The sequence below is a fragment of the Salvelinus sp. IW2-2015 genome, linkage group LG23 (genome assembly GCF_002910315.2).
Source record: "Salvelinus sp. IW2-2015 linkage group LG23, ASM291031v2, whole genome shotgun sequence".
Taxonomy (NCBI): domain Eukaryota; kingdom Metazoa; phylum Chordata; class Actinopteri; order Salmoniformes; family Salmonidae; genus Salvelinus; species Salvelinus sp. IW2-2015.
Window position 1 is genome coordinate 28,096,093 of NC_036863.1, and position 25,582 is coordinate 28,121,674.

Sequence of the window (25,582 nt, forward strand, 5' to 3'; positions counted from 1 at the left end):
ACGAACTGACTTGTTGGAAAGGTGGCATCCTATGACGGTGCCACATTGAAACTGAGCTCTTCTGTAAGGCCATTCTACTGCCCATGTTTTTCTACAGAGATTGCATGGCTGTGTGCTCGATTTTTATACACCTGTTAGCAACAAATCCACTAATGAATGAATAGCCAAATCCACTCATTTGAAGGGGTGTCCACATACTTTTGTATATATAGTGTAGTTGTCCCCTGACAGTTACAGTACTTTACAGGGAATCTTTACCAATTTCATGTAGATATTATACTGAAGAGGCCAAATACTTCTCATCTCCTCCTCTTAGTTACTGTGCCATTGAATCACTGTAATTATCTCAGCACACCATCACACCTAATATAAGTTAGAAAATGTTCTGTAGCATTTTGGGCCTCTTGGTTCATCAGTATTTAGTTCTATAGATAGAGCACTGAGCAGTAATAGATTATAACACTCCAAAATATCCAAGATCTTCTGAGGATAGGTGGTTTGATAGGATATGAAAATGGAACTGAAAAGTAATTTAGTTATTTTCAGTTATCAAAATCTAAACCTCTAGCTTCACACATTCTGTTCTTTCCTCTCTGCATCCACTGAGCTTTTGACCCCCAGCCTCTCTCTCTTTCCAACACACACACACACCACACAACACACACCACACACACACACACACACACACACACACACACACACACCACACACACACACACACACACACACACACACACACACACACCACACACCAGCTCCTTGGCTCATCACTGGCATTTGGGCTGAGTGACAGAGCAGCCCATCGGTACAGTAATTGGTATTCAAGGGGCAGCTGGGATGCACGCCTCGCAGACAGAGGGGGAATTTAGTGAGTCAATACACTGCTTCATTAGAGCTGTGAGTCACCACGCCATGCTTCAATTGTTTGTATTTGTCCAAGAGAAACCAATGCCTCCTCCCATGCAACCTGACAACCCCACGCTAACCTCAGATTGGTGGTTAACTGGTCCCCTACTCATTTCTTACCCAACAATATATTTACTGTGGTACAGAGATTGAGATGTGGCGTCAATATGCTCACAGTCACACATCCACACCAGAGTTGTATGTCCATCGGTGTATTGTATTGGCCAGAATGGCAGTTTATCCACTTGTCTCAGGATAAATCTCCTTCTGAGGCCTTAATCCTTGAGTCTAGGATGATATTTAATCTCTTATAACAAATATATTTCATTCATCCTAATATTTTCATATTTTAACAATCCAAGCTACTGGGTGCTGAATATGTTAGCATATGATTATATCAGAAGATAAAGTGGGAGTATTCRGCTTCAGGACACAAATTGAAATGATTGAAGTGTGACCTGACCTCTGTATTGTGTTTTTTCAGCATACTTATCTCTCTGGTTATTGAACATGGGAATCAAACACTGTCAACCAATTGTGTATTGTACACAACACTATCTGAAATATAATGTTTTCCTTGTTACTTACGGTATGCGCTAGAGCAAGCCAGATGGCTTATTATCATTTCACTGCTTTTATTTGTTCAATTATTGGATTTTTTTGTGCACTGGTATGCTAAATCCATTATTAATCAACAAGATKAACAAATAAACTGGTTTTAAGACCTGTGGAATAGTACAGTAACACAGAATCAGTGTGCAACTTCTGCACACGCCATTAGTACAATCTTGTGCGTGTTCCACCCCTTTACTCTCATGTAAACTCAAAATATTTCCCTTTCGGATTGTTTTGGTCCGAATTTCATATCCTAACCCCCATACATGGAGAGGTTGCTCTTTTGTTTGCTTTCTCCTGACCAGAAATACACTGTTCCCGTCATACATAGTGGATGGGTACAATGGTTCACATCACAGGGACTATGAAGGATAAACTGTAGGGCAGGGGTGTTAAACTCATTATGCCACAGGGGCTGCATTCGGTCTTGAACGTTGTCACAATTAGAAAAAAATTGTCCTCTATTAATAGTTTCAWAGCTTCCATTTCGGTGATTATTAGCGAACTGGACACAGTCCGGACACTGTATGAATTTAGTCATTTAAAAGTATATTGAGTTTATWAYWTTTTTTAMTCAAACCACCCGCGGGACGGATTGTTTGACACCCCTCCTGTAAGGAAATGAACCCTCTGTGTCAACGGGCCTTGATTTGCATGCCGATACATGTTAATTTCTAGGATCAATAAAGGATCAAAGAAAGTAGTATACAGTGCATTCGGAAAGTATTCAGACCCCTTGACTTTTTCCACATTTTGTTACGTTACAGCCTTATTCTAAAATGGATTAAATAAAAAAAATCCTCATCAATCTACACACAATACCCCATAATGACAAAGCGAAAACAAGTTTCTAGAATTTTTTGCAAAAAAAAACAGAAATACCTTATTTACATAACTCGTTGCTATGAGACTCGAAATTGAGCTCAGGTGCATCCTGTTTCCATTGATCATCCTTGAGATGTTTCTACAACTTGATTGGAGTCCACCTGTTGTGAATTCAATTGTTTGGACATGATTTGGAAAGGTACACACCTGTCTATATAAGGTCCCACAGTTGACAGTGCATGTCAGAGCAAATACCAAGCAATGAGGTTGAAGGAATTGTCCGTAGAGCTCAGAGACAGAATTGTGTCAAGGCACAAATGTACCAAAAAATGTCTGCAGCACAGTGGCCTCCATCATTCACCAAGACTCTCCCTAGAGCTGTCCGCCCGGCCAAACTGAGCAATCGGGGGGAGAAGGGCCTTGGTCAGGGAGGTGATCAAGAACCCGATGGTCACTCTGACAGAGCTCCAGATTTCCTCTGTGGARATGGGAGAACCTTCCAGAAGGACAACCATCTCTGCAGCACTCCACCAATCAGGCCAGACGGAAGCAACACCTCAGTAAAAGGCACATCACAGCCCGCTTGGAATTTGCCAAAAGGCACTTAAGGACTCTCAGACCATGAGAAACACGATTTTCTGGTCTGATGAAACCAAGATTGAACTCTTTCACCTGAATGCCAAGCGTCACGTCTGGAGGAAACCTGGCACCATCCCTACGGTGAAGCATGGTGGTGGCAGCATCATGCTGTCGGGATGTTTTTCAGGTGCAGGGACTGGGAGACTAGTCAGGATCGAGGGAAAGTACAGAGAGATCCTTGATGAAAACCTGCTCCAGAGCTCTCAGGACCTCAGACTGGGGTGAAGGTTCACCTTCCAACAGGACAACGATCCTAAGCACACCACCAAGACAACGCAGGAGTGGCTTTGGCACAAGTCTCTGAATGCACAAGGCACAAGTCTCTGAGTGGCCCAGCCAGAGCCCGGACTTGAACCCAATCAAACATTGCTGGAGAGACCTGAAAATACCTGTGCAGCGACGCTCCCCATCCACCCTGACASAGCTTGAGAGGATATGCAGAGAAGAATGGGAGAAACTCCTCAAGTACAGGTGTGCCAAGCTTGTAGTGTCAACCTACAAGAAGACTCAAGGCTGTAATCACTGCCAAAGGTTCTTCAACAAAGTACTGAGTAAAGGGTCTGAATACTTTTGTAAATGTTATAGTTCCATWTTTTTTTATATACATTTGCAAAAATGTATATAAACCAGTTTTTGCTTTGACATTATGGGGTATTGTGTGTAGABTGATGAGGGGAAAAAACCAATTTAATCCATTTTAAAATAAGGCTCTAACATAACAAAATGTGGAAAAAGTCAAGTGGTCTGAATACTTTCCGAATGCACTGTACGTTTTCATCTCACGTGAAAGTAATTATACTTTAGCTAAAGACCTTTTCACATKGCCTTTTATTCCTTTTCAGATATTAGCCCTTTTCACATTACCCTCCAGAAAACATGTTTCGAACACTCAGCGACATAGTAAAGATACACTCTAAACTGGATGGAGTGGGGAGTTGATTTGTGATAGACGTCTACTGTGTGGAGTTGTTTTTATTTCCATCATTTGCAACATCAGGCACCCCAGAATGAAGTCTTTGTGCTTCATAATGGAAAGGTTATCACATTTGTGACTAAAATGAAGAACTCATTTCAAAAGCCCTGGGATGGGGGTCTTTGCATGTTAATGAACAGATTGAGCTTTTGCTCACTGGCGTACCACGCAGCCCCCTCAAAGCAGGGGGGCCCAGGGGCTTTGGAAGCCCACAACCCCCCCCCCTACCCCGGTCGCCCCCCCCCCCCCCCCCCTCCCCAGATAGGATATGAACATGTCATAAGCCATGGCAAAAATGTTTAGATATGAACATGTGATTATTATTTGACCCTGCTGATCATCTATGAACGTTTGAACATCTTTAAGAACGATCTAGCCTTAATGACCACCGGCACAGCCAGAAGAGGACTGGCCACCCCTCAGAGCCTTGTTCCTCTCTAGGTTTATACCTAAGTACCGGCCTTTCTAGGGACTTTTTCCCAGCCACCGTGCTTCTACATCTGCATTGCTTGCTGTTTGGGGTTTGRGGTTAGTTTCTGTATTCGCACTTTGTGACATCTGCTGATGAAAAATGCGCTTTATAAATGCATTTGATTGAATTTGATTGAAAACTGCACATTTCCCTCTCTGTCCCATTGCAAAATGTGTAGAATAGCATGAGATTAGCTATAAAACTGTACATGTTTCTCTCTGCCCCATTGTAGTATGTGTAGAATTGCAGGAAAATAGTTTTAAAACTGCAACATTTTCTCTCAGCCTTAAGGCAAAATGAGTAGAATAGCATGAGATTAGCTACAAAGGGGGGCTTGCTCAGGCCTTACAGGGGGCCACGCGAAACTGTAGACCTTTGTTACAGTCACAATTTTTGTCCTTCGTCCTCTGGTTTGATTTGAAATAAAATGATAATCATACGCATGATGACAAATAAGTTGTGACAACGGAGGACAAAGAGATATGCAGTCACCAGCAATTCTGTTTTTGATTGTTTTTTAGTGGGGGGKTTTTCACCGAAAATGTGGGAGGAATATAATACATTTCTTTAATGATGTACAAAATGTACACAATATGTATGAAGGCCTAAATAATATACTCTATTCGATTATACTCTAATAATGCATACGGTATATTTCATAGGAGGTGAACATAACTGCTCATTTGTCTTTTTGAGCTGCTTCATGATTTGGAGTGAAACAGAAGAGGAAGCTGATGGGAGAATGGGAGAAGGGCTGGTCAGCCAGCAATGTTGACAGTTCTCTTCAATACACGATCTAACACCCCAAACTGGTCAGAGGGATAACGAATGGCACTGTTCCACAGTGTGTGTAGTAGTAGGTTTGTTGTTTGTGTATGCTGGAGGTGTTATTGACTGTAATAAGGAAGAGCTTCTTGTTTACTGCAGAACCTCCTCTTATCATGGGTATATAGTCCTTCCCAGTTCCCACCTGAAGGAATAGGGAGAAAACATGTTCTATTGTCAGGTCTCCAGTTCTAACCAGGACATCTCCTATATGGGCTGTGTTGTGCAATCGGCATGCAACCCCTCTGCTTCTCTGTTCTAAAGCCCCCCTTTCTGTCACACTCCCCCCACCCTCCTTACCCGCCCCACTCTGTTTGAGATGTGGCCTGTGTGTGTAAGTGGAGGGGGTTGTATGGGTGCAGAGAGAGGAGAGGCTGAATCACAATTAGCTCGAGTTTTCGCCTCTTAATACAGCAGCACAAATGGGCCAAAGAGGCTTGGACTACAAAAGACGCCAGAGACAGGAAAMACAGGACCAGAAAATGTCACATTCTGTGGATTCGCTAGTTGAACATATTTGTTATTTACAACAAAAAACAAAATAAATGTAGCACCCTTGGATAACATGGATTGCTCCATATGTTCTCTCTATATATTATTGTCTAAAAGGTAGAAATAATAGATGCTATGATTCAAGCCCTGGTCTGTCTCTGTGACTCCACTTGGAAACATTGAGAGAAATCCAGAATCATGAGTCATGCCGCAAACTGTAGCCATTATAATTGCTTATTGAACCAGATGAGTGCCGAGGCTTTTAAAGTCTCGGCTTTACAGCCAAGTTAAATGCAGTATGTTACTTATGTCACCTTTGCTTCATTATGTTTTGTGGRGAAAAATGAATGGYTGAAAACAAAATCATTGAGTTTACAAGGTTGTTGTTGCTATGATCTCCGGCCCCTCTTGTTGGGTTCTCAAGGACTACATCACGTTGACATTCTTCTGACTCTCTTTTTAGTTCCAGATTCCACTCGTTGTTCAGCATAAATCCTTTMTATATACTTGTAAATGACTCTACATAAGAGGTTGAGTCACGTGGGTGGCAGGTAGCCTAGCAGTTAAGAGCTTTGGGCCAGTAACCGAAAGGTTGCTGGTTCGCGTCCCCGAGCTGACAAGGTGGGGGACAAAACTGCCATTCTGCCCTTGAGCAAGGCAGTTAACCCCCATCAACAACTGCTCCCCGGGTGCTGATTATCTTGATGAAGGCAGCCCCCTGCACCTCTCTGATTCAGAACAGTTGGTTTAAATGCGGAAGGAACATTTCGGTTGAATGCAGTCAGTTGTGCAACTGACTAGGTTTTTCCTGTATTTATTTAATAWAATAAAAAATTWACCTTTATTTAACTAGTATTGCAGGGCTTGGTCTCTGACTGTCACTTGGAATAGTGTAATAGCAATTCATAGCTATTACACTCTTCCCTACACACTATCACTATTGATATCAGAATAAGAATGGTATGATGAAATGAAATGACAATAATAATAATAATAATGAAATTATCTTTACAAATTTCAATATTTTATCGTGTTGGCCAATCCATCCAATCATCGCTGCACATGCTCCTATGCTTTTAGCCAACCCTACGTTATCTACGTCATTTGGCTTGCTTTGTCTTGTGTTCATTCTCCTAAATGTGGACCACCATGCAGGTAGTTTCAAGCTGAGTTGCTGAGATGTTTTCAGATGTGGTCCCTCTCTTTTGTTCCCTATGACTGTGCTCTGTTCTGGACTAGTCGGCCATGTGGAGTTCCCGATCTGTCACTTAGGGTCCCATATGCAGTCAGTCTGCCACAGCAGTTCTTGCCAGACATGAGGAACGTTTTCAATAGATGCAATGCTGTCTGGTCATACAGGGGGATGGGTAGTTGAAATAGCCATATACAGATATGGGATCTTAATTTGATCAGTTTTGTCGCAGGTGTGTAAAAGGTTTCTGTTGGGTATTGTTTGTGTGAGATCTAATGAGAGAAAGAGAACTGCAAGTTTTCATTGAATTTATGGAAATCTATAAGCGCAGAAGAATTCTTTGCTGCAACYGATATGATATCTGTACATGAGCTATTCCTGGAGCTAGAATTGAGACCAAAATACCTACCGTATTGGGATGACCATCATCATCTTGGAGTATAACTTGAATGAGTTTGAGTAATTTATTTCAACATATCTCAACATACTCTACATTCATAAAATGATTATCTGCGATATTTAACGATTGATGGGGTGTTGAAAGTTCAAAAGTGACCCATTGTCTTGTTTTGAAGTTTTTTAAACAGAGGGAAACTGGTATATTGGATTAACTGAAATGCATGTATTTGATTTTGTTTGCAAATGTATGAACGGGGCTGTGTTTTCYTTCCATAAGTCAGTGGGTGAATTGACAGTTGAGGGTGGATGCAGTTAACTGCACTGTTAAGACCTTCTCATAATTTTTTTTGTGTTGCTTTGTTTCTGCTGGGTAGGCAATTGGCAAGCTTTCCAAGTCGAGTGCACCATGCTTGGAGGGGGCGGGGGTGTCTATTGGAGAGCCAAGTCTTTACTTCCAGCAAAAGATAGAGGGCAAAATATAGTCTGTCCGGATTTAAATTTGCTTCAATTGTCACCAAATCATATCGACTAGCCTACATCCCATACCCAAGCAACCTTTGTTTCTCTGCTTGCTTTTCTGACATCTCTCAGGATATTTCATCCASTATTCATTTGAGGGCTCTGAAATGATTTCATGTCTCAGAATTAGCTCTACAATTCTATGAAGTTTGAATCCGCCGTATCTCTCGGTTTGAGTCAGTTGCAGCGTTGGTATTTCCCCAGGAGAATACACAATCACAAGTGGAATTGGATATTTTTCAGAACCGTTGAAGAACRGTGCAGATGCAAAGTTTGGTAACAGAATGACGGCACAAACAGTCATTCTGTTACCAAACTTTGCAACTTCACTGTTCTTCAAGTAAATGTGTTTTTGTAAAATGTTTAGTGGAAATTGTTAAAAGTAGTAGTCCTTGTGCATAGAGTTGAATGGTTTGTTTAACTTTGCAATCATAGCTTTTTGTTTGGTATACATTTTAAAGTGAACAATCTTAGCCTCAGTATCACTCTTACTGTGGAATTGCCCTAATATATGATGTCAAACCGTGCATACAGTAGCTAGCAGACAGAGAAAGTACACTACATGACCAAARGTATGTGGGCACCTACTCATCAAACATCTCATTCCAAAATCATGGGCATTAATCTGGAATTGGTCYCCCCTTTGCTGCTATAACAGCCTCCACTCTTTTGTGAAGGCTTTCCACTGGATGTTGGAAAATTGCTGCGGGAACTTGCTTCCATTCAGCCACGAGCATTAGTGAGGTCGGGCAGTGATGTTGGGCGATTAGGCCTGGCTCGCATTCAGCATTCCAATTCATCCCAAAGGTGTTCGATGGAGTTGAGGTCAGGGCTCTGTTCAGGCCAGTCAAGTTCTTCCACACCGATCTCGACAAACCATTTCTGTATGGACCTCGCTTTGTGCACGGGGCATTGTCATGCTGAAACAGGAAAGGGCCTTCCCCAAACTGTTGCCACAAAGTTGGAAGCACAGAATCGTCTAGAATGTCATTGTATTCTGTAGCATTAAGGTTTCCCTTCACTGGAACTAAAGGGCCTAGCTGGAATCATGAAAACAGTCCCAGACCATTATTCCTCCTCCACCAAACTGTTTAAAAAAAAACTTTTACCTCTTTTTCTCTCCAATTTCGTGGTATCCAATTGGTAGTTACAGTCTTGTTTCATCGCTGCAACTCCCGTACGGATTCGGGAGAGGCAAAGGTCGAGAGCGTCCTCCGACAACACGACCCAACCAAGCCGCACTGCTTTTTGACACAATGCCCACTTAACCCGGAAGCCAGCCACACCAATGTATCAGAGGAAACACCGTACACCTGGCGACCGTGTCAGCATGCATGCGCCCGGGCCGCCACAGGAGTCGCTAGAGTGCGATGGGACAAGGACATCCCTGCCAGCCAAACCCTCCCCTAGGCTGGACAACACTGTGCCAATTGTGCGCCGCCCCATGGGTCGGCCGGCTGCGACAGAGCCTGGACTTGAATCAGGATCTCTAGTGGTACAGCTAGCAACTGCGATGCAGTGCCTCTGACCACTGCCCCACTCGGGAGGCCCCCTCCACCAAACTTTACAGTTGGCACTATGCATTTGGGCAGRTAGCATTCACCTGGCATCCGCCAAACCCAGATTCGTCCGTCGGAATGGCAGATGGTGAAGCGTGATTCATCACTCCAGAGAACGTGTTTTCACTGCTCCAGAGTCAAATGGCGGCAAGCTTTACACCACTCCAGCCAACGCTTGGCATTGCACATGGTGATCTTAGGCTTGTGTGCGGCTGCTCGGCCATGGAAACYCATTTCATKAAGCTTCTGACGAACAGTTCTCATGCTGATGTTGCTTCCAGAGGCAGTTTGGAACCCGGTAGTGAGTGTTGCAACCGAGGACAGRCGATTTTTACATGCTACACGCTTCAGCACTAGGTGGTCCCATTCTGTGCGCTTGTATGGCCTACCACTTCGCGGCTGAGCCGTTGTTTCTCCTAGACATATCCACTTCACAATAACAGCACTTACAGTTGACCGGGGCAGCTCTAGCAGGGCAGAAATTTGACGAACAATGCATTTAAAAAAATAAATTATACAAAAAATAAAATTCACTTTTATGCCCCTCCAACTGTTAATTACTAGTGGGAAACTTGTCTATCATCCCTGAACTCCGACTTCTTCCACATGCTGACCTCTGATGTGACTTACTGGGAAATTACCTCGATAACAGAATTTTCAGTAGTTAAATGCAACAACAAAACATTACATTMGTTTTTTAACACTATAATTTGTTTGCAAAGCATGATAGCTGTACTTTTAGTTTATGGTTGACGCAGCTTGGCCATTGCTATTCACAAGAACCATTGCCTGATGTGAACCATGCCTCTAACAAAAGGGATCTCAGAAGACCCAAGATTAATAACTGTTAACTTGCATAAAGCTGGAAAGGGTTACAAAAGTATCTCTAAAAGCCTTGATGTTCATCAGTCCACGGTAAGACAAATTGTCTATAAATGGAGAAAGTTCAGCACTGTTGCTACTCTCCCTAGTAGTGGCCGTCCTGCAAAGATGACTGCAAGATCACAGCACAGAATGCTCAATGAGGTTAAGAAGAATTTTAGAGTGTCAGCTAAGGACTTAAAGAAATCTCTGGAACATGCTAACATCTCTGTTTATGAGACTACTATACGTAAAACACTAAACGAGAATGGTGTTCATGTGAGGACACCACGSAAGAAGCCACTGCTGTCCAAAAAAAACATTGCTGCACGTTTGAAGTTAGCAAAAGAGCATCTGGATGTTCCACAGCACTACTGGCAAAATATTCTTTGGACAGATKAAACTAAAGTTGAGTTGTTTGGAAGGAACACACAACACKATGTGTGGAGAAAAAAGGCACAGCACACCAACATCCAAACCTCATCCCAACTGTAAAGTATGGTGAAGGGAGCATCATGCCTTGAAGCTGCTTTGCTGCCTCAGGGCCTGGACAGGTTGCTATCATCGACGGAAAAATGTATTCCCAAGTATCAAGACATTTTGCAGGAAGCTCAACAGAAGTTGGGTGATGCAACAGAACAACAACCCACAACACAAAAGTAAATCAACAACAGAATGGCTTCAACAGAAGAAAATACKCCTTCTGGAGTGGCCCAGTCAGAGTCCTGACCACAACCCGATTGAGAAGCTGTGGTATGACCTCAAGAGAGCGAATCACACCAGACATCCCAAGAATATTGCTGAACTGAAACAGTTTTGTRAAGAGGAMTGGTCCAAAATTCCTCCTGACCGTTGTGCAGGTCTGACCCGCAACTACAGAAAAYGTTTGGTTGAGGTTATTGCTGCCAAAGTAGGGTCAACCAGTTATTAAAACCAAGGGTTCACATACTTTTCCCACTTTGCACTATGAATGTTTACACGGTGTGTTCAATAAAGACATGAAAACGTATAATTGTTTGTGTGTTATTAGTTCAAGCAGACTGTTTGTCTATTGTTGTGACTTGAAGATGTCACTTGAAGATGAAGATCAGATCAAATGTTATGACCAATTTATGCAGAAGTCCAGGTTATTCCGAAGGGTTCACAAATTTTTTCTTGCCACTGTATTATCTGACTACTGTTCCTTAGTAATTAAGACAAATTGGAAGGGCAATGATTATCATTTTAAATGTATTTTTGTTGGGTATTGGACACTTTTATTGAGACACTTTGGAAATCAGAAACGGATACAGGTAGGTGGATTTAACCYCAGTCTCCAGTGGGGCATTGTATTTCTGACTTGAGTGTTACCACTACACCACAGCTCCACAGGCAATGATTATTCTGAAAATTGGAACACTGGAAATTCTTTCTCTGTAAAATATGTATCACAATGATCCGTTGTCAGCTCTTATATTGAGAGGCTGGTGTTTCAGGTTTCAGGATATGACAGCTAGAAAACAATGGTTGTGTCCAAGTGTTTCAAGTCAGCAAAATGAGGGATCAAGGGGGTCATACTAAATGGTTYTAAAGTAGCTGATGTTTTGTGTTCGTAGTACTCAAGTGTATTCAGCCAGGGAAGTCTTGTTCGGTCCATATGTGGGTGGTGTTCCTTCCTCTCCAGCTCTCTGTGGACTTTTGTTCTATTCTATTCTGTTTTATTTTTTCTTGTATTTATGCCTTGGTAGTGGAATCACTCGGGAAGCCTTTCATATCCCCGCTCTGCGCTGCCCTGGCGGCTGTCAGTGTAATAGTATGTGAGATRGATTATGGGGTTATTTCCCTGCAGTGAAAAAACGATTGTTGCATCAGTCAGTCAGTCAGCGCCTTCCCAGACTGGCCTCTTAGTACACTGGAGCTTTGTCAGGATGCCCTCCTGCACCAGAATTATGAATCACTTCTACCTCCCACCTTCAGCTATACGTGCTATACAGTGAACAAACACACACAGACACACTCTCACAGACAAATGTGTAGGCCCTATATACAGGTAGTACTCTATGTGGGACTGTCAATTTGAGTCTGCGTGAGTAATCCATCCATCATGCAAAATTGATTACATGAATCAGGATATGATGCAAGACAGAAGGAAAACCGCCAGATATGATCGTCTGTATGCTCAAAGTAATGTTCTTGGTAGGGGTAAYGGTTCCGTAACCACAGACGCTGGGAGACAGGAAGCAAGTACAGGGTGAGGATTTAATAATAAATAGACATGAAACTAAACAAGAACAGCATCTGGACAAGAGAAACAAAACAACATCAATGCARACACGGGAATGAAACTGAGGAATTGACAGATATAGGGGAGRCAATCAATGACGTGATGGAGTCCAGGTGAGTCCGATGAAGCGCTGGTGTGCGTAACGATGGTGACAGGTGTGCGTAATGATGAGCAGCCTGGCGACCTCGAGCGCCAGAGAGGGGGAGGGGGAGCGGGAGCAGACGTGACAGGTAGGGGTAATACTAATAAATAACTAATAAAATTCATAAAACATAATTTCATCCTCATTACCTCCAGTTTCAGTTCCTCCTCTTCATCACCACAGGTTTTAAACCTCTGCAACCTACCTCTTTACTCTGTATTTACTCCTTTCTTCTAAGCCGCTTGTGGCTAGTCACAATAAAGTGCTATTATGGGTTTACGGATTAGAGCTCTTATCAGGATTTATATTAGCTGCTTTGATATGAAATACAGCAGCTCCCCATTGGCCTTGATACCCCTATTGATATGTATGGAAGGTTTGATAATAACAGGTTCTTAAAAGTCCTCACTCCTGTTTGCTATATACTGTAAATGTTTTTTCCTTTTATCATGGAATCTGCTGTCTATCTGAAGGGTGAAACCTTTTCTCTGTTCATTACAGAAATTAGACTAATACATCAGTAAGATACGCTAATGTTGCTCTGAATTAAACCGCTAAACTATTGAAACAGCTTCTAAATTCAAGTCATGAACAACGATGGTAACAATTCATTAAAAAATAGATACAGTTACATATCTGGATATTATTTTGGGGATATATCATATCTTACCATTTTGACAATATCTCAATATTATTTTTGCGCTGGTTGGCTGTACCTGCACCAACAATCCAGTGTTTTTCCTTCATTGCTTATTCTTATTTTTTTWWATAAATTCTTATTTTTAAATATGGAGCACATTTTTTTTCAGCAGTTTTATTTCCATGACTGTGTCACGGATCCCTCTGGAACTTCCATTGCGCACACCTGTCYCCTGTTCCCACTGATTGTATTTGTATATATGTGCCCTTTGGTTTCCATGGTGCTGTCGATTATTGTTACAATATCCGTTGGTGCGTGTGAGTACCTGTGCTGTGTGTTTTGGCTTTCGTGCCATTGTGAATTGCGCAGATGATTACGGGTCTCGTCCCGTGGGTTAACTTCTTACGGCTGAGATCCCGTTAACGGGATCGATATGACAACAGCCAGTGAAAGTGCAGGGCGCCAAATTCAAACAACAGAAATCTCATAATAMAAATTCCTCAAACATACAAGTATTTTACACCATTTTAAAGATAAACTTGTTGTYAATCCCACCACAGTGTCCGATTTCAAAAAGGCTTTACGACGAAAGCACACCATCTGATTATGTTAGGTCAGTACCTAGTCACAGAAAAACACAGCCATTTTTCCAGCCAAAGAGAGGAGTCATAAAAAGCAGAAATRKAGATAAAATKAATCACTAACCTTTGATGATCTTCATCAGATGACACTCATAGGACTTCATGTTACACAATACATGTATGTTTTTTTTYGATAAAGTTCATATTTATATCCAAATATCTCAGTTTACATTGGCGCGTTACGTTCAGTAATGTTTTGCTTGCAAAAAATCYGGTGATTTTGCAGAGAGCCACATCAATTTACAGAAATACTCATAATAAACATTGATAAAAGATACAAGTGTTATGCATGGAACTTTAGATAAACWTCTCCTTAATGCAACCGCTGTGTYAGATTTCAAAAAAGCTTTACCGAAAAAGCACACCATGCAATRATCTGAGTACAGCACTCAGAGACCAAAACAAGCCATACAGATATCCGCCATGTTGTGGAGTCAACAGAAGTCAGAAATAGCATTATAAATATTAACTTACCTTTGATGATCTTCATCAGAATGCACTCCCAGGAATCCTAGTTCCACAATAAATGTTTGTTTTGTTCGATAAAGTCCATCATTTATGTCCAAATACCTCCTTTTATTTCACAAATCCAAAATTCACAAGGCGCAGGCCAGACAAAATGTCAAAAAATTCCATTACATTTTGTAGAAACATGTCAAACGATGTATAGAATCAATCTTTAGGATGTTTTTAACATAAATCTTCAATAATGTTTCAACCGGAGAATTCCTTTGTCTTTAGAAATGCAATGGAACGCAGCTACCTCTCACGGRAGCGCGCCTGACTGAGCTCATGRCCTTCTGGCAGACCCCTTACTCAATCAGCTCTTATTCTCTCCTCCTTCACAGTAGAAGCCTGAAACAAGGTTCTAAAGACTGTTGACATCTAGTGGAAGCCTTAGGAAGTGCAATCGGACCACATTTCCACTGTATATTGGATAGGCAAAGACTTGAAAACCTACAAACCTCAGATTTACCACTTCCTGGTTGGATTTTTTTCTCAGGTTTTYCCCTGCCATATAAGTTCTGTTATACTCACAGACATCATTCAAACAGTTTTAGAAACTTCRGAGTGTTTTCTATCCAAATATACTAATAATATGCATGTGTTAGCTTCTGGGCCTGAGTAGCAGGCAGTTTACTCTGGGCACCTTATTCATCCWAGCTACTCAATACTGCCCCTCATCCATAAGAAGTTAATCATTGTGTGCGTGTTATTTATTCGAGGTACTTGTTTTGGCTTTCTACCCTGTGTTTTGTTAAATGTTTGTTTGGTCTTCGTCCCCGTGCCTTTACACGGCACGCCGTAATTTGGGCTTAATAAAAAAAACTATKACGCATTCCTGCGTCTGTCTCCCGCTCCTTCATGCMAACGTGATAGAATAATCAACCATTAAGGGAGACAGTGGGAATGGCCTGTCCAACGATGTCCGACGTCGCCTCAACGAGTCCGTCCGACRACGCCACTTCAGCAGCCACAACTGGCCCGTCCAGCGCCKCCACAACCGGTCCGTCCGACACCACTATTACTGGTCAGCTGCATCGGGTCCTGATCGACCCGCACTGCGTTCCTGTGATCGTCCGCGAGGCCGGTGTCATGTGCTGCTGGTGAGGTGCGTCAGGGAGRGGGTACTGTCACGGATCCCTCCGGAACTTTCATTACGCACACCTGTCCYCTGTTCCCACTGATTAGTACTTGTATAACTGTGCCCTTTGGTTTCCATTGGGCTGTCGATTATTGATACAATGTCCGTTGGTTCGTGTGAGTACCTGTGCTGTGTGTTCTGGCTTTCGTGCCATTKTGGATTGCGTAGATGATTACGGGTCTTGTCCTGTGTGTTAATCATTGTGCGCTTGTGTTATTTATTCGAGGTACTCCTCGCTCTTTTGTTTGGGTTTCAACCCTGTGTKTTGTRTACATGTTTGTTTGGTCTTCTTCCCCGTGCCCTTGCACGGCACGCCGTAATTTGGGTGTAATAAAAAAAACTATTATGCATTCCTGCGCCCTTCTCCTGAATCATTCATACCGAAGTGACAGACTGATCAAAACTCGTTTGCAGCAGACATATGATGAGCAATATGTTTGAAACATCGATTCATAATAAAATCACAGTATCGAATYGCAATACATATCGTATCGGCAACTAAGTATCGCGATAATATCGTATGGTGAGGTCCCTGGCATTTCCCAGCCCTAGTATGCATCCATTATTAATTAGGTGCCTACAGCCCCTCATACACTTAATCTACTGTATGATGCCTCAAGTAAATTAAACCAATAAGCAACATTTAAGATGTGTTTTTATTCCCTTGCTCAGCAGCTAAGAACACACTGTTTTTCCAAGTTTTGCTCAATATGGCTTCAAACAAAGGAATGAGTGCATGCAGAGTGCAGTATGATGTAATATAGTCAAATATACAGTAACTATGCAGTGGTTGACGTAGTGCTCTGTAGGATTTTGAAAGTTGAATTATTGAAGACTTATCATTTTCTATAACATCATCATACCTCTGCAATGGTGTACTGCTATGCCCTACTACAAACCCATACTGTAGTGTTTCATTATTTTAAGTGAAACTGGTCAATCATACGTTATGTTTGCTATGCTGTAGCCCAGCACCACCATTTGGCTGATTTCTGGTTCATATAAAATTGTGATTTCAGTGTTTCTCTGGGGATTCAGTTGTTCCTCCTGAGAAGAAAGACTCAGTGTCACATATACTCCCATTTAGAGCCCTGATTGCAGCAGATGGATCAGGTGATGTGGATGTGGACTGAAAGTGAATCTCCTGCATTAGCAGTGATCCCTTMTGTTTAATCACCTCAGAGCCTCTGGGCCAATGGCCCGCACTCTGAGCAGAGAGAGAGCTCTGATAACCTGGGCCTCTTAGAAATAACATCATTTCATTTCATATGATGGGATGTGTTTTCCTTTTCTCTGCATACAGAAATGGAAAAAAATAAATTGAATGTGCCTCACAAGGGTCTGATAACCACAGATGCTACCCCATGCCAGTAATGGATTCAAGTCTGGCAGTTATACTTTCACGCATTTGTCATCTTGGGCCCGCCAGGTGTTGTTTTTAGTTGTAAAAAGATGCTGAGCATCTCCCACTGAATAATTTTTCATGTCTCTGCAAACTCTCTCCCTATACTACTATGTTTCCAATGGTCCCTCTCTATGCAGTGCTGAGATTCAACAATTCTAATGTTAAGATTTTCAAACTGCTTACCAATGACTCATACTGACTAGAGTCTTCCCAGTAAGATTAGGGCACAGTGGTAGACACAGACCCATGGTCAGGTTAACAACACAGGACCCATGTCAGGTATCACAGAGACCCATGTCAGGTTATCACAGAGACCCATGGTCAGGTTATCACCGAGACACGATGTCAGGTTAACACCACAGACCCATGGTCAGGTTATCACAGAGACCCATGTCAGGTATCACAGCAGACCCATGGTACAGGTTAACACACAGACCCATGGTCAGGTTATCACAGAGGACCCATGGCAGGTTATCACAGAGACCCATGCCAGTTATCACAGAGACCCATTGGTCAAGGTTAACACACAAGACCCATGGCCAGGTTATTCACAGAGACCCATGGTCAGTTATCACAGAGACCCATCGGCCAGGTTATCAACAGAGACCCATGGTCAGGTTATCACAGAGACCCATGGCCAGGTATAACAACAGGACCATGGCCAGGTTATCACAGAGACCTCATGGCCAGGTTATCACAGAGAGCCCTTGGCCAGGTTATACCAGGAGACCCATGGTCCAGGTTAACACGAGACCCATGGTCAGGTTATCACAGAGACCCATGGCCAGGTTATCACAGAGACCCATGGTCAGGTTATCACAGACCCATGGCCAGGTTAAAACAGAGAGAGAACCAAGGCCAGGTTAACACAGACCGAGGCCCAGGTTAATGACACAGAGAACCAGGCCAGGTTAACACAGACAGAGGACCAGGTTAATGACACAGAGAGCCAGGCCAGGTTAACAGTATCGTTCTAGCTGGCAGTGAGTCAGCACTGCGCTGGCAGAGAGTCTTGTTTCATGCGGCTCACAAACCTTTGTCGCAAATTGCCTCCAGGAGAAACAACATGGCTTAATAATGTGTTAAATTGGACATGATCGTTGGACATAGGGCTAATTTTATGCAACCTCTTATTGCTTCTTCTCCGTCTCCATTAATCTGGCCATTTGTTTTTTCTCCCTGGCTGCAAGAAAAGGGATAGTGGGAGGAGGACGGGGAGTTTGAGAGCGTGAACAAGAGAGTTAGAGAGCTAGGAAAATGTAATATTTTTTGGGACATGATTTTATACAATTGTTACTTCTGACATTTGCTTAGAACAATTCTCATTCAGCAAGCATGTTATTGAGGAGTTTTGAGACGAGAAACACATAAAGCGATCAACAAAAGGCCAGGAGGATGTGCCTGCAATTTGCATGCAGACTGAGGCTCGGGTGTTTAAAAGCCTACTAGATACAGTATAAGGCAGTCTCTAATAATGGTGCCCAAAACAATATCCCTTGGTAGCCCATAGATGGGGACATATATTTTACAGGAACAAAGAGTAGAATCTTGGGMTAAAGGTAAAAATATAGCATCCCGAATATTCCCTAGCCTCTTTTGAAGCCCCAGGAAGAGTAGCTGCTCATGCAGCAGTTGAGAAAGGCGAGAGTCAAAAAGGATTTGCATGGCAGTATATATTATTATGATGACATAATATACCTTTTCCTTTGGTCAGCATCAGTGTTTTCATGTGTCTTGTGTTTTTCTTCTGCAGGTTGGATAGTGGTAATAATGTAAGGGACAAGAACCACGCTAAATTGATGGATGTTTTTCAAGAACCCAACTTTGCTGTGCTGGCTTCAAACCTGGAACAGATCAACAAAGCGGACGAGAATGGTAAAGACATGTGTATGTTGCTTTGCTAGAAACACATTAGGCCTACTTGAATAAAAAAAAAAAGCGAATGGACACACCAAGATCTAATTCTTCTCCACAGGTGTAGCTATATTGCATCATATTGTACTGTATGTTATAGCATTTTACAATGTGTTTTTATGAAGGAACAGAGGGAATGCTGCTACATTATCACAGTACATTATGTCACAATCAAAGCACGAGTTCTTATATGGAACAAGATGCTACAGTACGCATGGTTTTCACCTCCTCCGCTATTTAGCTTGGCTGTGACCTTCACAAAGCTGTAAGGCAAGAAGCCTCAGCCTTGATATTTAGTGACCTTAACCTTTGCTASCGGTTTTAATGCTCAGAGACGGTCTAATGAATGTGTGGAATGTTTTCGKCCGTTTTTTAATTCTGAAAGAACTTATCATCCTTTCCCACGACACTCCCATCCTTAACGACCCTGAATGTCAAAGGGTAAAGACCACTMACACAGAGGAGGGGAAAGGTTATTACTTTTGTCATTCCTTCCATTCATCCTGTAAATACATCAACATAAAGATGTTCAATCAGAGTAATAGAAAAGGCAGAGGGCCTTATTTAAGATTGAACAAATAAGCTAATGATTTCTATATTTCCACAAAATTTGTCCCATGATTACTTTCTATTATGGCTTTTATTTTATTCTCATTGCATTCTTATCACAAATTATAGAGCACAAGAAACACAATGATGATGATTAATGATGAGCATTTCATTTTTCTCAAGAAAAAGCTGAATTCCCCTTTTCAGCTTAAATTAGCTCTAATATGCCTCGTCTTTGTACAAAATTATTACTTTGTGCAGCCTGTTTGAAAAAAACATGACCTGTGCATTTTACAAACTGTAAGATAGGCTAGGAACATACACTGAGTGTACAAAACATTATGAACACCTGCTCTTTCCATGACTGACCAGATGAATYCAGGGGRAAACTATGATCTCTTATTGATGTCACTTGTTAAATCCACTTCAATCATTGTAGATGAAGGGGAGGATAGGTTAAAGAATGAGTTTTAAGCCTTGAGACAAGTGAGACATGGATTGTGTATGTGTGCCATTGAGGATGAATGGGCAAGACAAAATATTTAAGTGCCTTTGAACGGGGTATGGTTGTAGATGCCAGGTATGGCGGTTTGAGTCAAGAACTGTAACGCTGCTGGGTWTTTCACGCTCAACAGTTTCCTGTGTGTATCAAGAATGGTCCACCACCCAAAGGACATCCAGCCAACTTGACACAACTGTDGGAAGCATTGGAGTCAACATGGGCCAGCGACCCTGTGGAATGCTTTCGACACCTTGTAGARYCCATGCCYYGACGAATTGAGGCTGTTCTGATGGCAAAAGGGAGTGTAACTCAATATTAGGAAGGTGTTCMTAATGTTTTGTACACTGTGTACATTGAGCTGAAAATGAAAAATAATTAAAGAAAGGAAATAGTATAGTATATTAAAATGTAATCTTATATAGGAAATACAGTATGTTAAAGTACTCTCACATTGTCCATCAGTGAGTTCACAAGGGAATTAGTTGATATCTGATACTATCTCTTTGTTCCACTCTACAGAATCACACAACCAGGACAGTTCTTTGAAGCTAGACAGTCCCGGCACCCCTCCTAAAGCCAATCCACCAAAAGGATGCCCTGAGAGTGAGAGGACCTCACTGAGCCCATCCTCACCTCTGAGCCCAACAGAGACCCCTGAGCCCAGCACCACTACTGCTGATGACTCCTCCTCCACTCACACCATCTCCCTCACCTCCTCCTGCTCCACCAAGTTGGTGAGTCACTGGGCTCTTCCAGAGGACTGTAGTGACAAGGCTGCCTTCACCATGATGGAGACAGGGAGTGTCTCGGCCCTGTCTGGGGGGGACTGCCTTATGCCACAGAGCCGCACCTGCCTGGGCTGCTTCATCGAGAGCAAGGACGCTACAGAGCCTGAGCCAGGGCTGGACCTGAGCCGGGACTATGACCCCTGTCCTGTCTCCTGTCCTGACATGGCCATGCAGTGCATGAGTTCTGGTATCCGCTACGGGGATCAGCTGCTCTCAGACCAGCTCCTCAGCTACCCAGAGCACAAGGTCAGGGAGGTGGAGAAGACAGATGAGGAGAAGTCAGCGGAGGACAGTGACTCGGAGGATGCCACGTCAAAGAGTATCTACGAAGGCCTGCTCCTGGACAAGTGCAACGGTGAGGAGGCTCTGCTGGCCAACTCCAGCCAGGACTGGGGCTGCTTTGAGTCCTTTATCAGCGAGAGTAAGATCGAGCTGCTGGACCTCTGCTCTAAGAACGAGCTCTCTGTAAACCTCTTCTCAGAAGAGGACGTAGACAACTATATGTTTGATGATGAGGACTCCACCCTGGGCAGCGACGTGTGCTCGCTGAAGATACGCTACGAGTCCTTCCAGGACAACGTCCGAGAGAAGACCAGCACCATTCAGGAGGAAACCCAGTTCAACTTCTTCCCGAGTGTCGTCGCCAAAAAGGAGGGAGAGGGAGCAGTGAAGAAGGAAGCTGAAGTGCCGCAGGTGAATGGAGAGAAGGTCGAAGTCTGGGCGGCTGGAGAAAAGGTTGACAAAAACAACAGCAGCAGCTCTGCTGAAGTGATGCCGAATGTCAGTCCAGAGAGCAGCTACCTGTTTGACTTCAACAACTCCACAGAGGACTCTGGAGAGTACAGCGATGACAGCTCCTGTACTGGATCCTCCCTTGACACCTGCCAGACCAAACGGAAATACTGCTTTCTCTCCAGGGAGAACTCCAGCTCTTCTAGTCAGCTGAGCTATGGGCTGAGGTCCAAGAGGAAAGTCAGATACAGCGACGACTATCTGTATGACGTGGATTCTATCGAGAGTGAGAGAAACACGGAGAAAAAAGAGAAGCAGCCGATGGGTCCAAAAAAAGAGGAGGATGACGACTGGTGTCCAAAGAAGAGGAGAAAATCCTCACGAAAAGAGCCTCCGGTGATAATCAAATACATCATCATAAACCGATTTAAAGGGGAGAAGCACATGTTAKTAAAGCTTGGMAAAATTGACACATCAGAGACAACAGTAAGCTTAAGTAAGGACTTAGTTCATAAGTACCAGAGAATGGCYCCTCTGAAAGACTACTGGCAAAAGAGGCGCCAGGAAATGCAGGAGCAGCGCAKGCTGGCTGCTGGTGATAAAAACAGATTTCCRAATGGCTGCAGGCGTTCCCTTAATTCKAGCCTGACAAAACGAAAATACAGGATTGCAAATAGAGTCCGGATTCAAAGAATTCACACTGTAGAGCTCTCGCCAAACCACGCCGATCACAAGCAAGAGGTGCGAGCAGCTGAGGATCAGGCTGCCTGTACAGATATGGCATCAATAACAACAACAACAACCTCCGACTGTGCTGCTAGATTAGACCAAGGAAGTGTGACAGGAAAAAGCAGATCGCTAGAGAGGGAGGGGAAAAGACTTGGAAATAAGATTTTGAAAATAAGGAAATTTAAAAGCGAGGCCAGACTGAAGTCGAAAAAAATGACAGATGCTCAGCAGAAGGATGGTAAAACTGTGGTACACCTACAAGAGGTTGGCCCACTATCCCCAAGTCAGCACCCTGACATAGTTTATTCTAAAGCAGGCAGCCCCCAGCTTTGTGATGACTCCACTGTCAGTGTCGACCCCACTGAAAAGYCTACTTTTACACCAGCCCCCTGCTCCTCTTCCAGCACAATGACCCATCCTGTAAATGTGAATAGTGGTCTACMTGTCATCCCYGGAGGCTACCTRCAGACATTACTAGAKGCCTCTGACTCATCCAGTAACACTGGRCTGWCATATTACTCCCAGCAGCAKCAGCAGCAWMMYCSMCRRCARYWKYYTCMYSRYKKSYYCYASSAGGAGRAKMMWYYMWYYAMYMWMCWRCWGSYSSMSMRSWGYKKTSTWYYMYCWCCYYCMKMRKMKKMSSWSCWMCARYMSYCCYCYWMYWRCTCCAATCAGATGGAGCCAAACTTCACTCACAYATCATGGCAGTCTGRAGGTRAACAKYTAYCATTTACAYCTGAYATTMMACCTGAAYCTKCTGRCTTTTCCARCRCCATKYCTTTGCCAATGACAAACAACTTGCCGTTGTCAGGATATAGTCAAGTCAATGTAGATGGCAACAGACTKCTGAATGATAAGGCACATTTACCTGAAGAGCCACCAGGACCAGACTCAACCCTACAGGCCAGCCGGGCAGCTGAAGAGGAACAGGTGCAGTTCCATAGAGTCACTCTAAACACAGAKAACRGCAGGCTRGCCAGCTATGACTCTATGRGTTCACTGTCTGCCWCYTCYAGCAACTACAGCWCTATGAGTCWCAAGTCCTGTGAGAAGGAGAGTGAAGASGATGTGAACGAGAACTTCTTGGCCCACTGYAGTCCCAAACTGGTGATCCAGCRAAGTACYGATGAAATCACTCCCCTYAGGGAGTCYACAGACCTACTGGACATCTCCAACTTCACCCCYGATAAGTTCAGGCAYTCGYCGTTGTCAGAGATGTCGCCACCYGACACCCCAAATCTCTCCCCACAGGTGATGGGKMCAGAAATKAKGGAAAGCCTAGGAAAGGCCAGGGAGTTTCARGGAGAGACAGGAGACATGACWCTCTCARCTACACCTGATGGGACTAAGTGGGACTGTAATGTCCTGCCACAACAAAACCATGATGGCAGAGCGATAAACAATCATCAGTTCCAGTTCCATACTTTCAATGACAATGACGGCACAGGTAAGATTGATGGCCCCAACGTCTTTGATGAGCAGCCCGAATCCATCGGAAGTCGAACTAAAGGTCCCAAGTCAAAAAGGAAAGCAACCAGTAAACAGAAAAGCAAGGCTCCAAGGGCCCCCAAGACAGAGAAGAACAAAGCCCCTAGACAGAATTCTCGTTCATCCAAAAAGCTAAAAGCCCTGCTTGATGCAAAGGCAAATGCAAAAGGTGAAGAAAGTGAAGGCCTTGCTGGACTATCAGAAGACTGGCCTTTACTGGAGGAGCATGGTGGGGGCTGGGCAGACGGCAACAACAACAGTCCTGTGGATGACGACCAGCGAGAGTTTGAAGAGCCCTCCAACATCCTGTCCAACATAGCCTCTGGGATGGCAGAGGTCCAGAGGTTTATGAAGGTGTCAATCGAGCCACTGTGGGACCCCATGTCTGGACTCTGTCAGCCTCCAGATGCCAACAGCCTTAAAACTAAGACACTTAAAATCCTGGCGGGAACAACAGCTAACGTCAGGAAAAAGGGTGGTTATACCACCTCCGCTGTGGCAGGAAGGGGCAGGAAGGCAGCTGGCATGGGAGCCAAAAACCAAGCCAAGTTAATTCCTTCAAACCCCTTCTTCCCCCCTCTCACTCTAGACTGCAACATGTTCAACAAGTCCAGCCTCGGTATACCTGGCATCTGTGGGCCCGCACACAAAAAAATGTACCGTCACAAAACCGGTGCAAAATTTGCTCGAGACGAAAACAATACAGGGAAGCGGGACTCGAGCAAGAACGTGGCTCTGATGGCCTCTTATGAGAAACGGAGGTAATATTTTGTACCAGTGGCTGCAAAGTATGTCCCACTCACTCTATTTCCTCCTGCCCCTTGCTCAGTTCCCTGGGTTCCCTTACTGCTCTCCCTTTTTGACTTAAATCCAAGTGTTGCATGGCAAAGACTTTAACCTTGACTACCCCACCTGCTTATTTTACCCTAAATAGAGCAGAAATAACTTGCATGTAAGATTTTATTTGTTCCTGAGAAACTACCTATTGAGTGATTGATTGTCTTCAGCTTGACTGGGTTTTCAAACTACCGTGGCTACATTTTGTTTCTGACTGCTGCTTGATTCACCTTTCTTGGTCTTTAGATTGTTTTGTTTTTTTGTTACTTTAGGTTTGACTTTTGTATAATAAGAAAGATTACCTTGAAACTGTTTTGAAAATTTTTTTTGTGATACTTAGTGGTTTGCTTTGTTTTTTCATTTCTCCATTTCAGCAGAACAGCTTGCCCCATCTTAATAATGTCAAAATTCCGTCTGTTGCTCTCCACAAAATAAAATCACAGTTCAAAAGTTGTTCATCCTTACATTCAGACAGTGGTTTCCTTCAGTGTAAGAAGAGAGAGTGGAGTGAGTCACAAGTGAACAGTTACAGTAGGCCTATCCTATCATTACTGATATCACCCTGCCATTCCAGTTGTGGATGTTTCACTGGTGTTGGAGAACTGTATCGCTGTTCTGCTGGGAACCAGACTTCATAATTAAAAAAGGGACTCTTTTTGTATTAACAATAAGACAAATTTATCAAACTGTCCTAATTGTATTAATATCTTTAAATGGTATTATTTGTCATTGGCTTATTGCCATGGTTTGGGGAGAGTTGGTGGGAGGGTAAGTGGAGTAAGTACCCAAAATTGCAATTTGTTAATGCTATTGTACAGAGACATATGCACTATTTGCAGAATATGACAATAATTATAATGTTGAAAATGGAATTAATGTGCCAAACGTTGATCAAGTACCTGTATAAACATTTTCTATCTGTATGTATATTGGCTGTTTCATGTTCTTTTTGTTACGGTTGTGCGGTGGGGGTTCTGGACTATGGTGGCAGGTCGACATTCCAGAGATCTTACACTTGGGATCTATTCCG

At 43.2% G+C, this 25,582-nt stretch overlaps 1 protein-coding gene across 1 annotated transcript in view; it reads left to right on the forward strand.

The window, feature by feature from the left end:
• The window catches only part of LOC111950535 (neurite extension and migration factor-like), a 30,318-nt gene extending 5,273 nt beyond the window's left edge, over window positions 1-25,045 (forward strand). The window contains 5 exon segments of the mRNA XM_070434515.1: window positions 18,767-18,888; window positions 20,498-22,777; window positions 22,898-24,476; window positions 24,927-24,978; window positions 24,980-25,045. Of these exon segments, the coding sequence (XP_070290616.1) occupies window positions 18,813-18,888; window positions 20,498-22,777; window positions 22,898-24,476; window positions 24,927-24,978; window positions 24,980-25,045 (4,053 nt within the window). The 5' untranslated portion in view covers window positions 18,767-18,812.
• The last annotated feature ends 537 nt before the right edge of the window (window positions 25,046-25,582 follow it).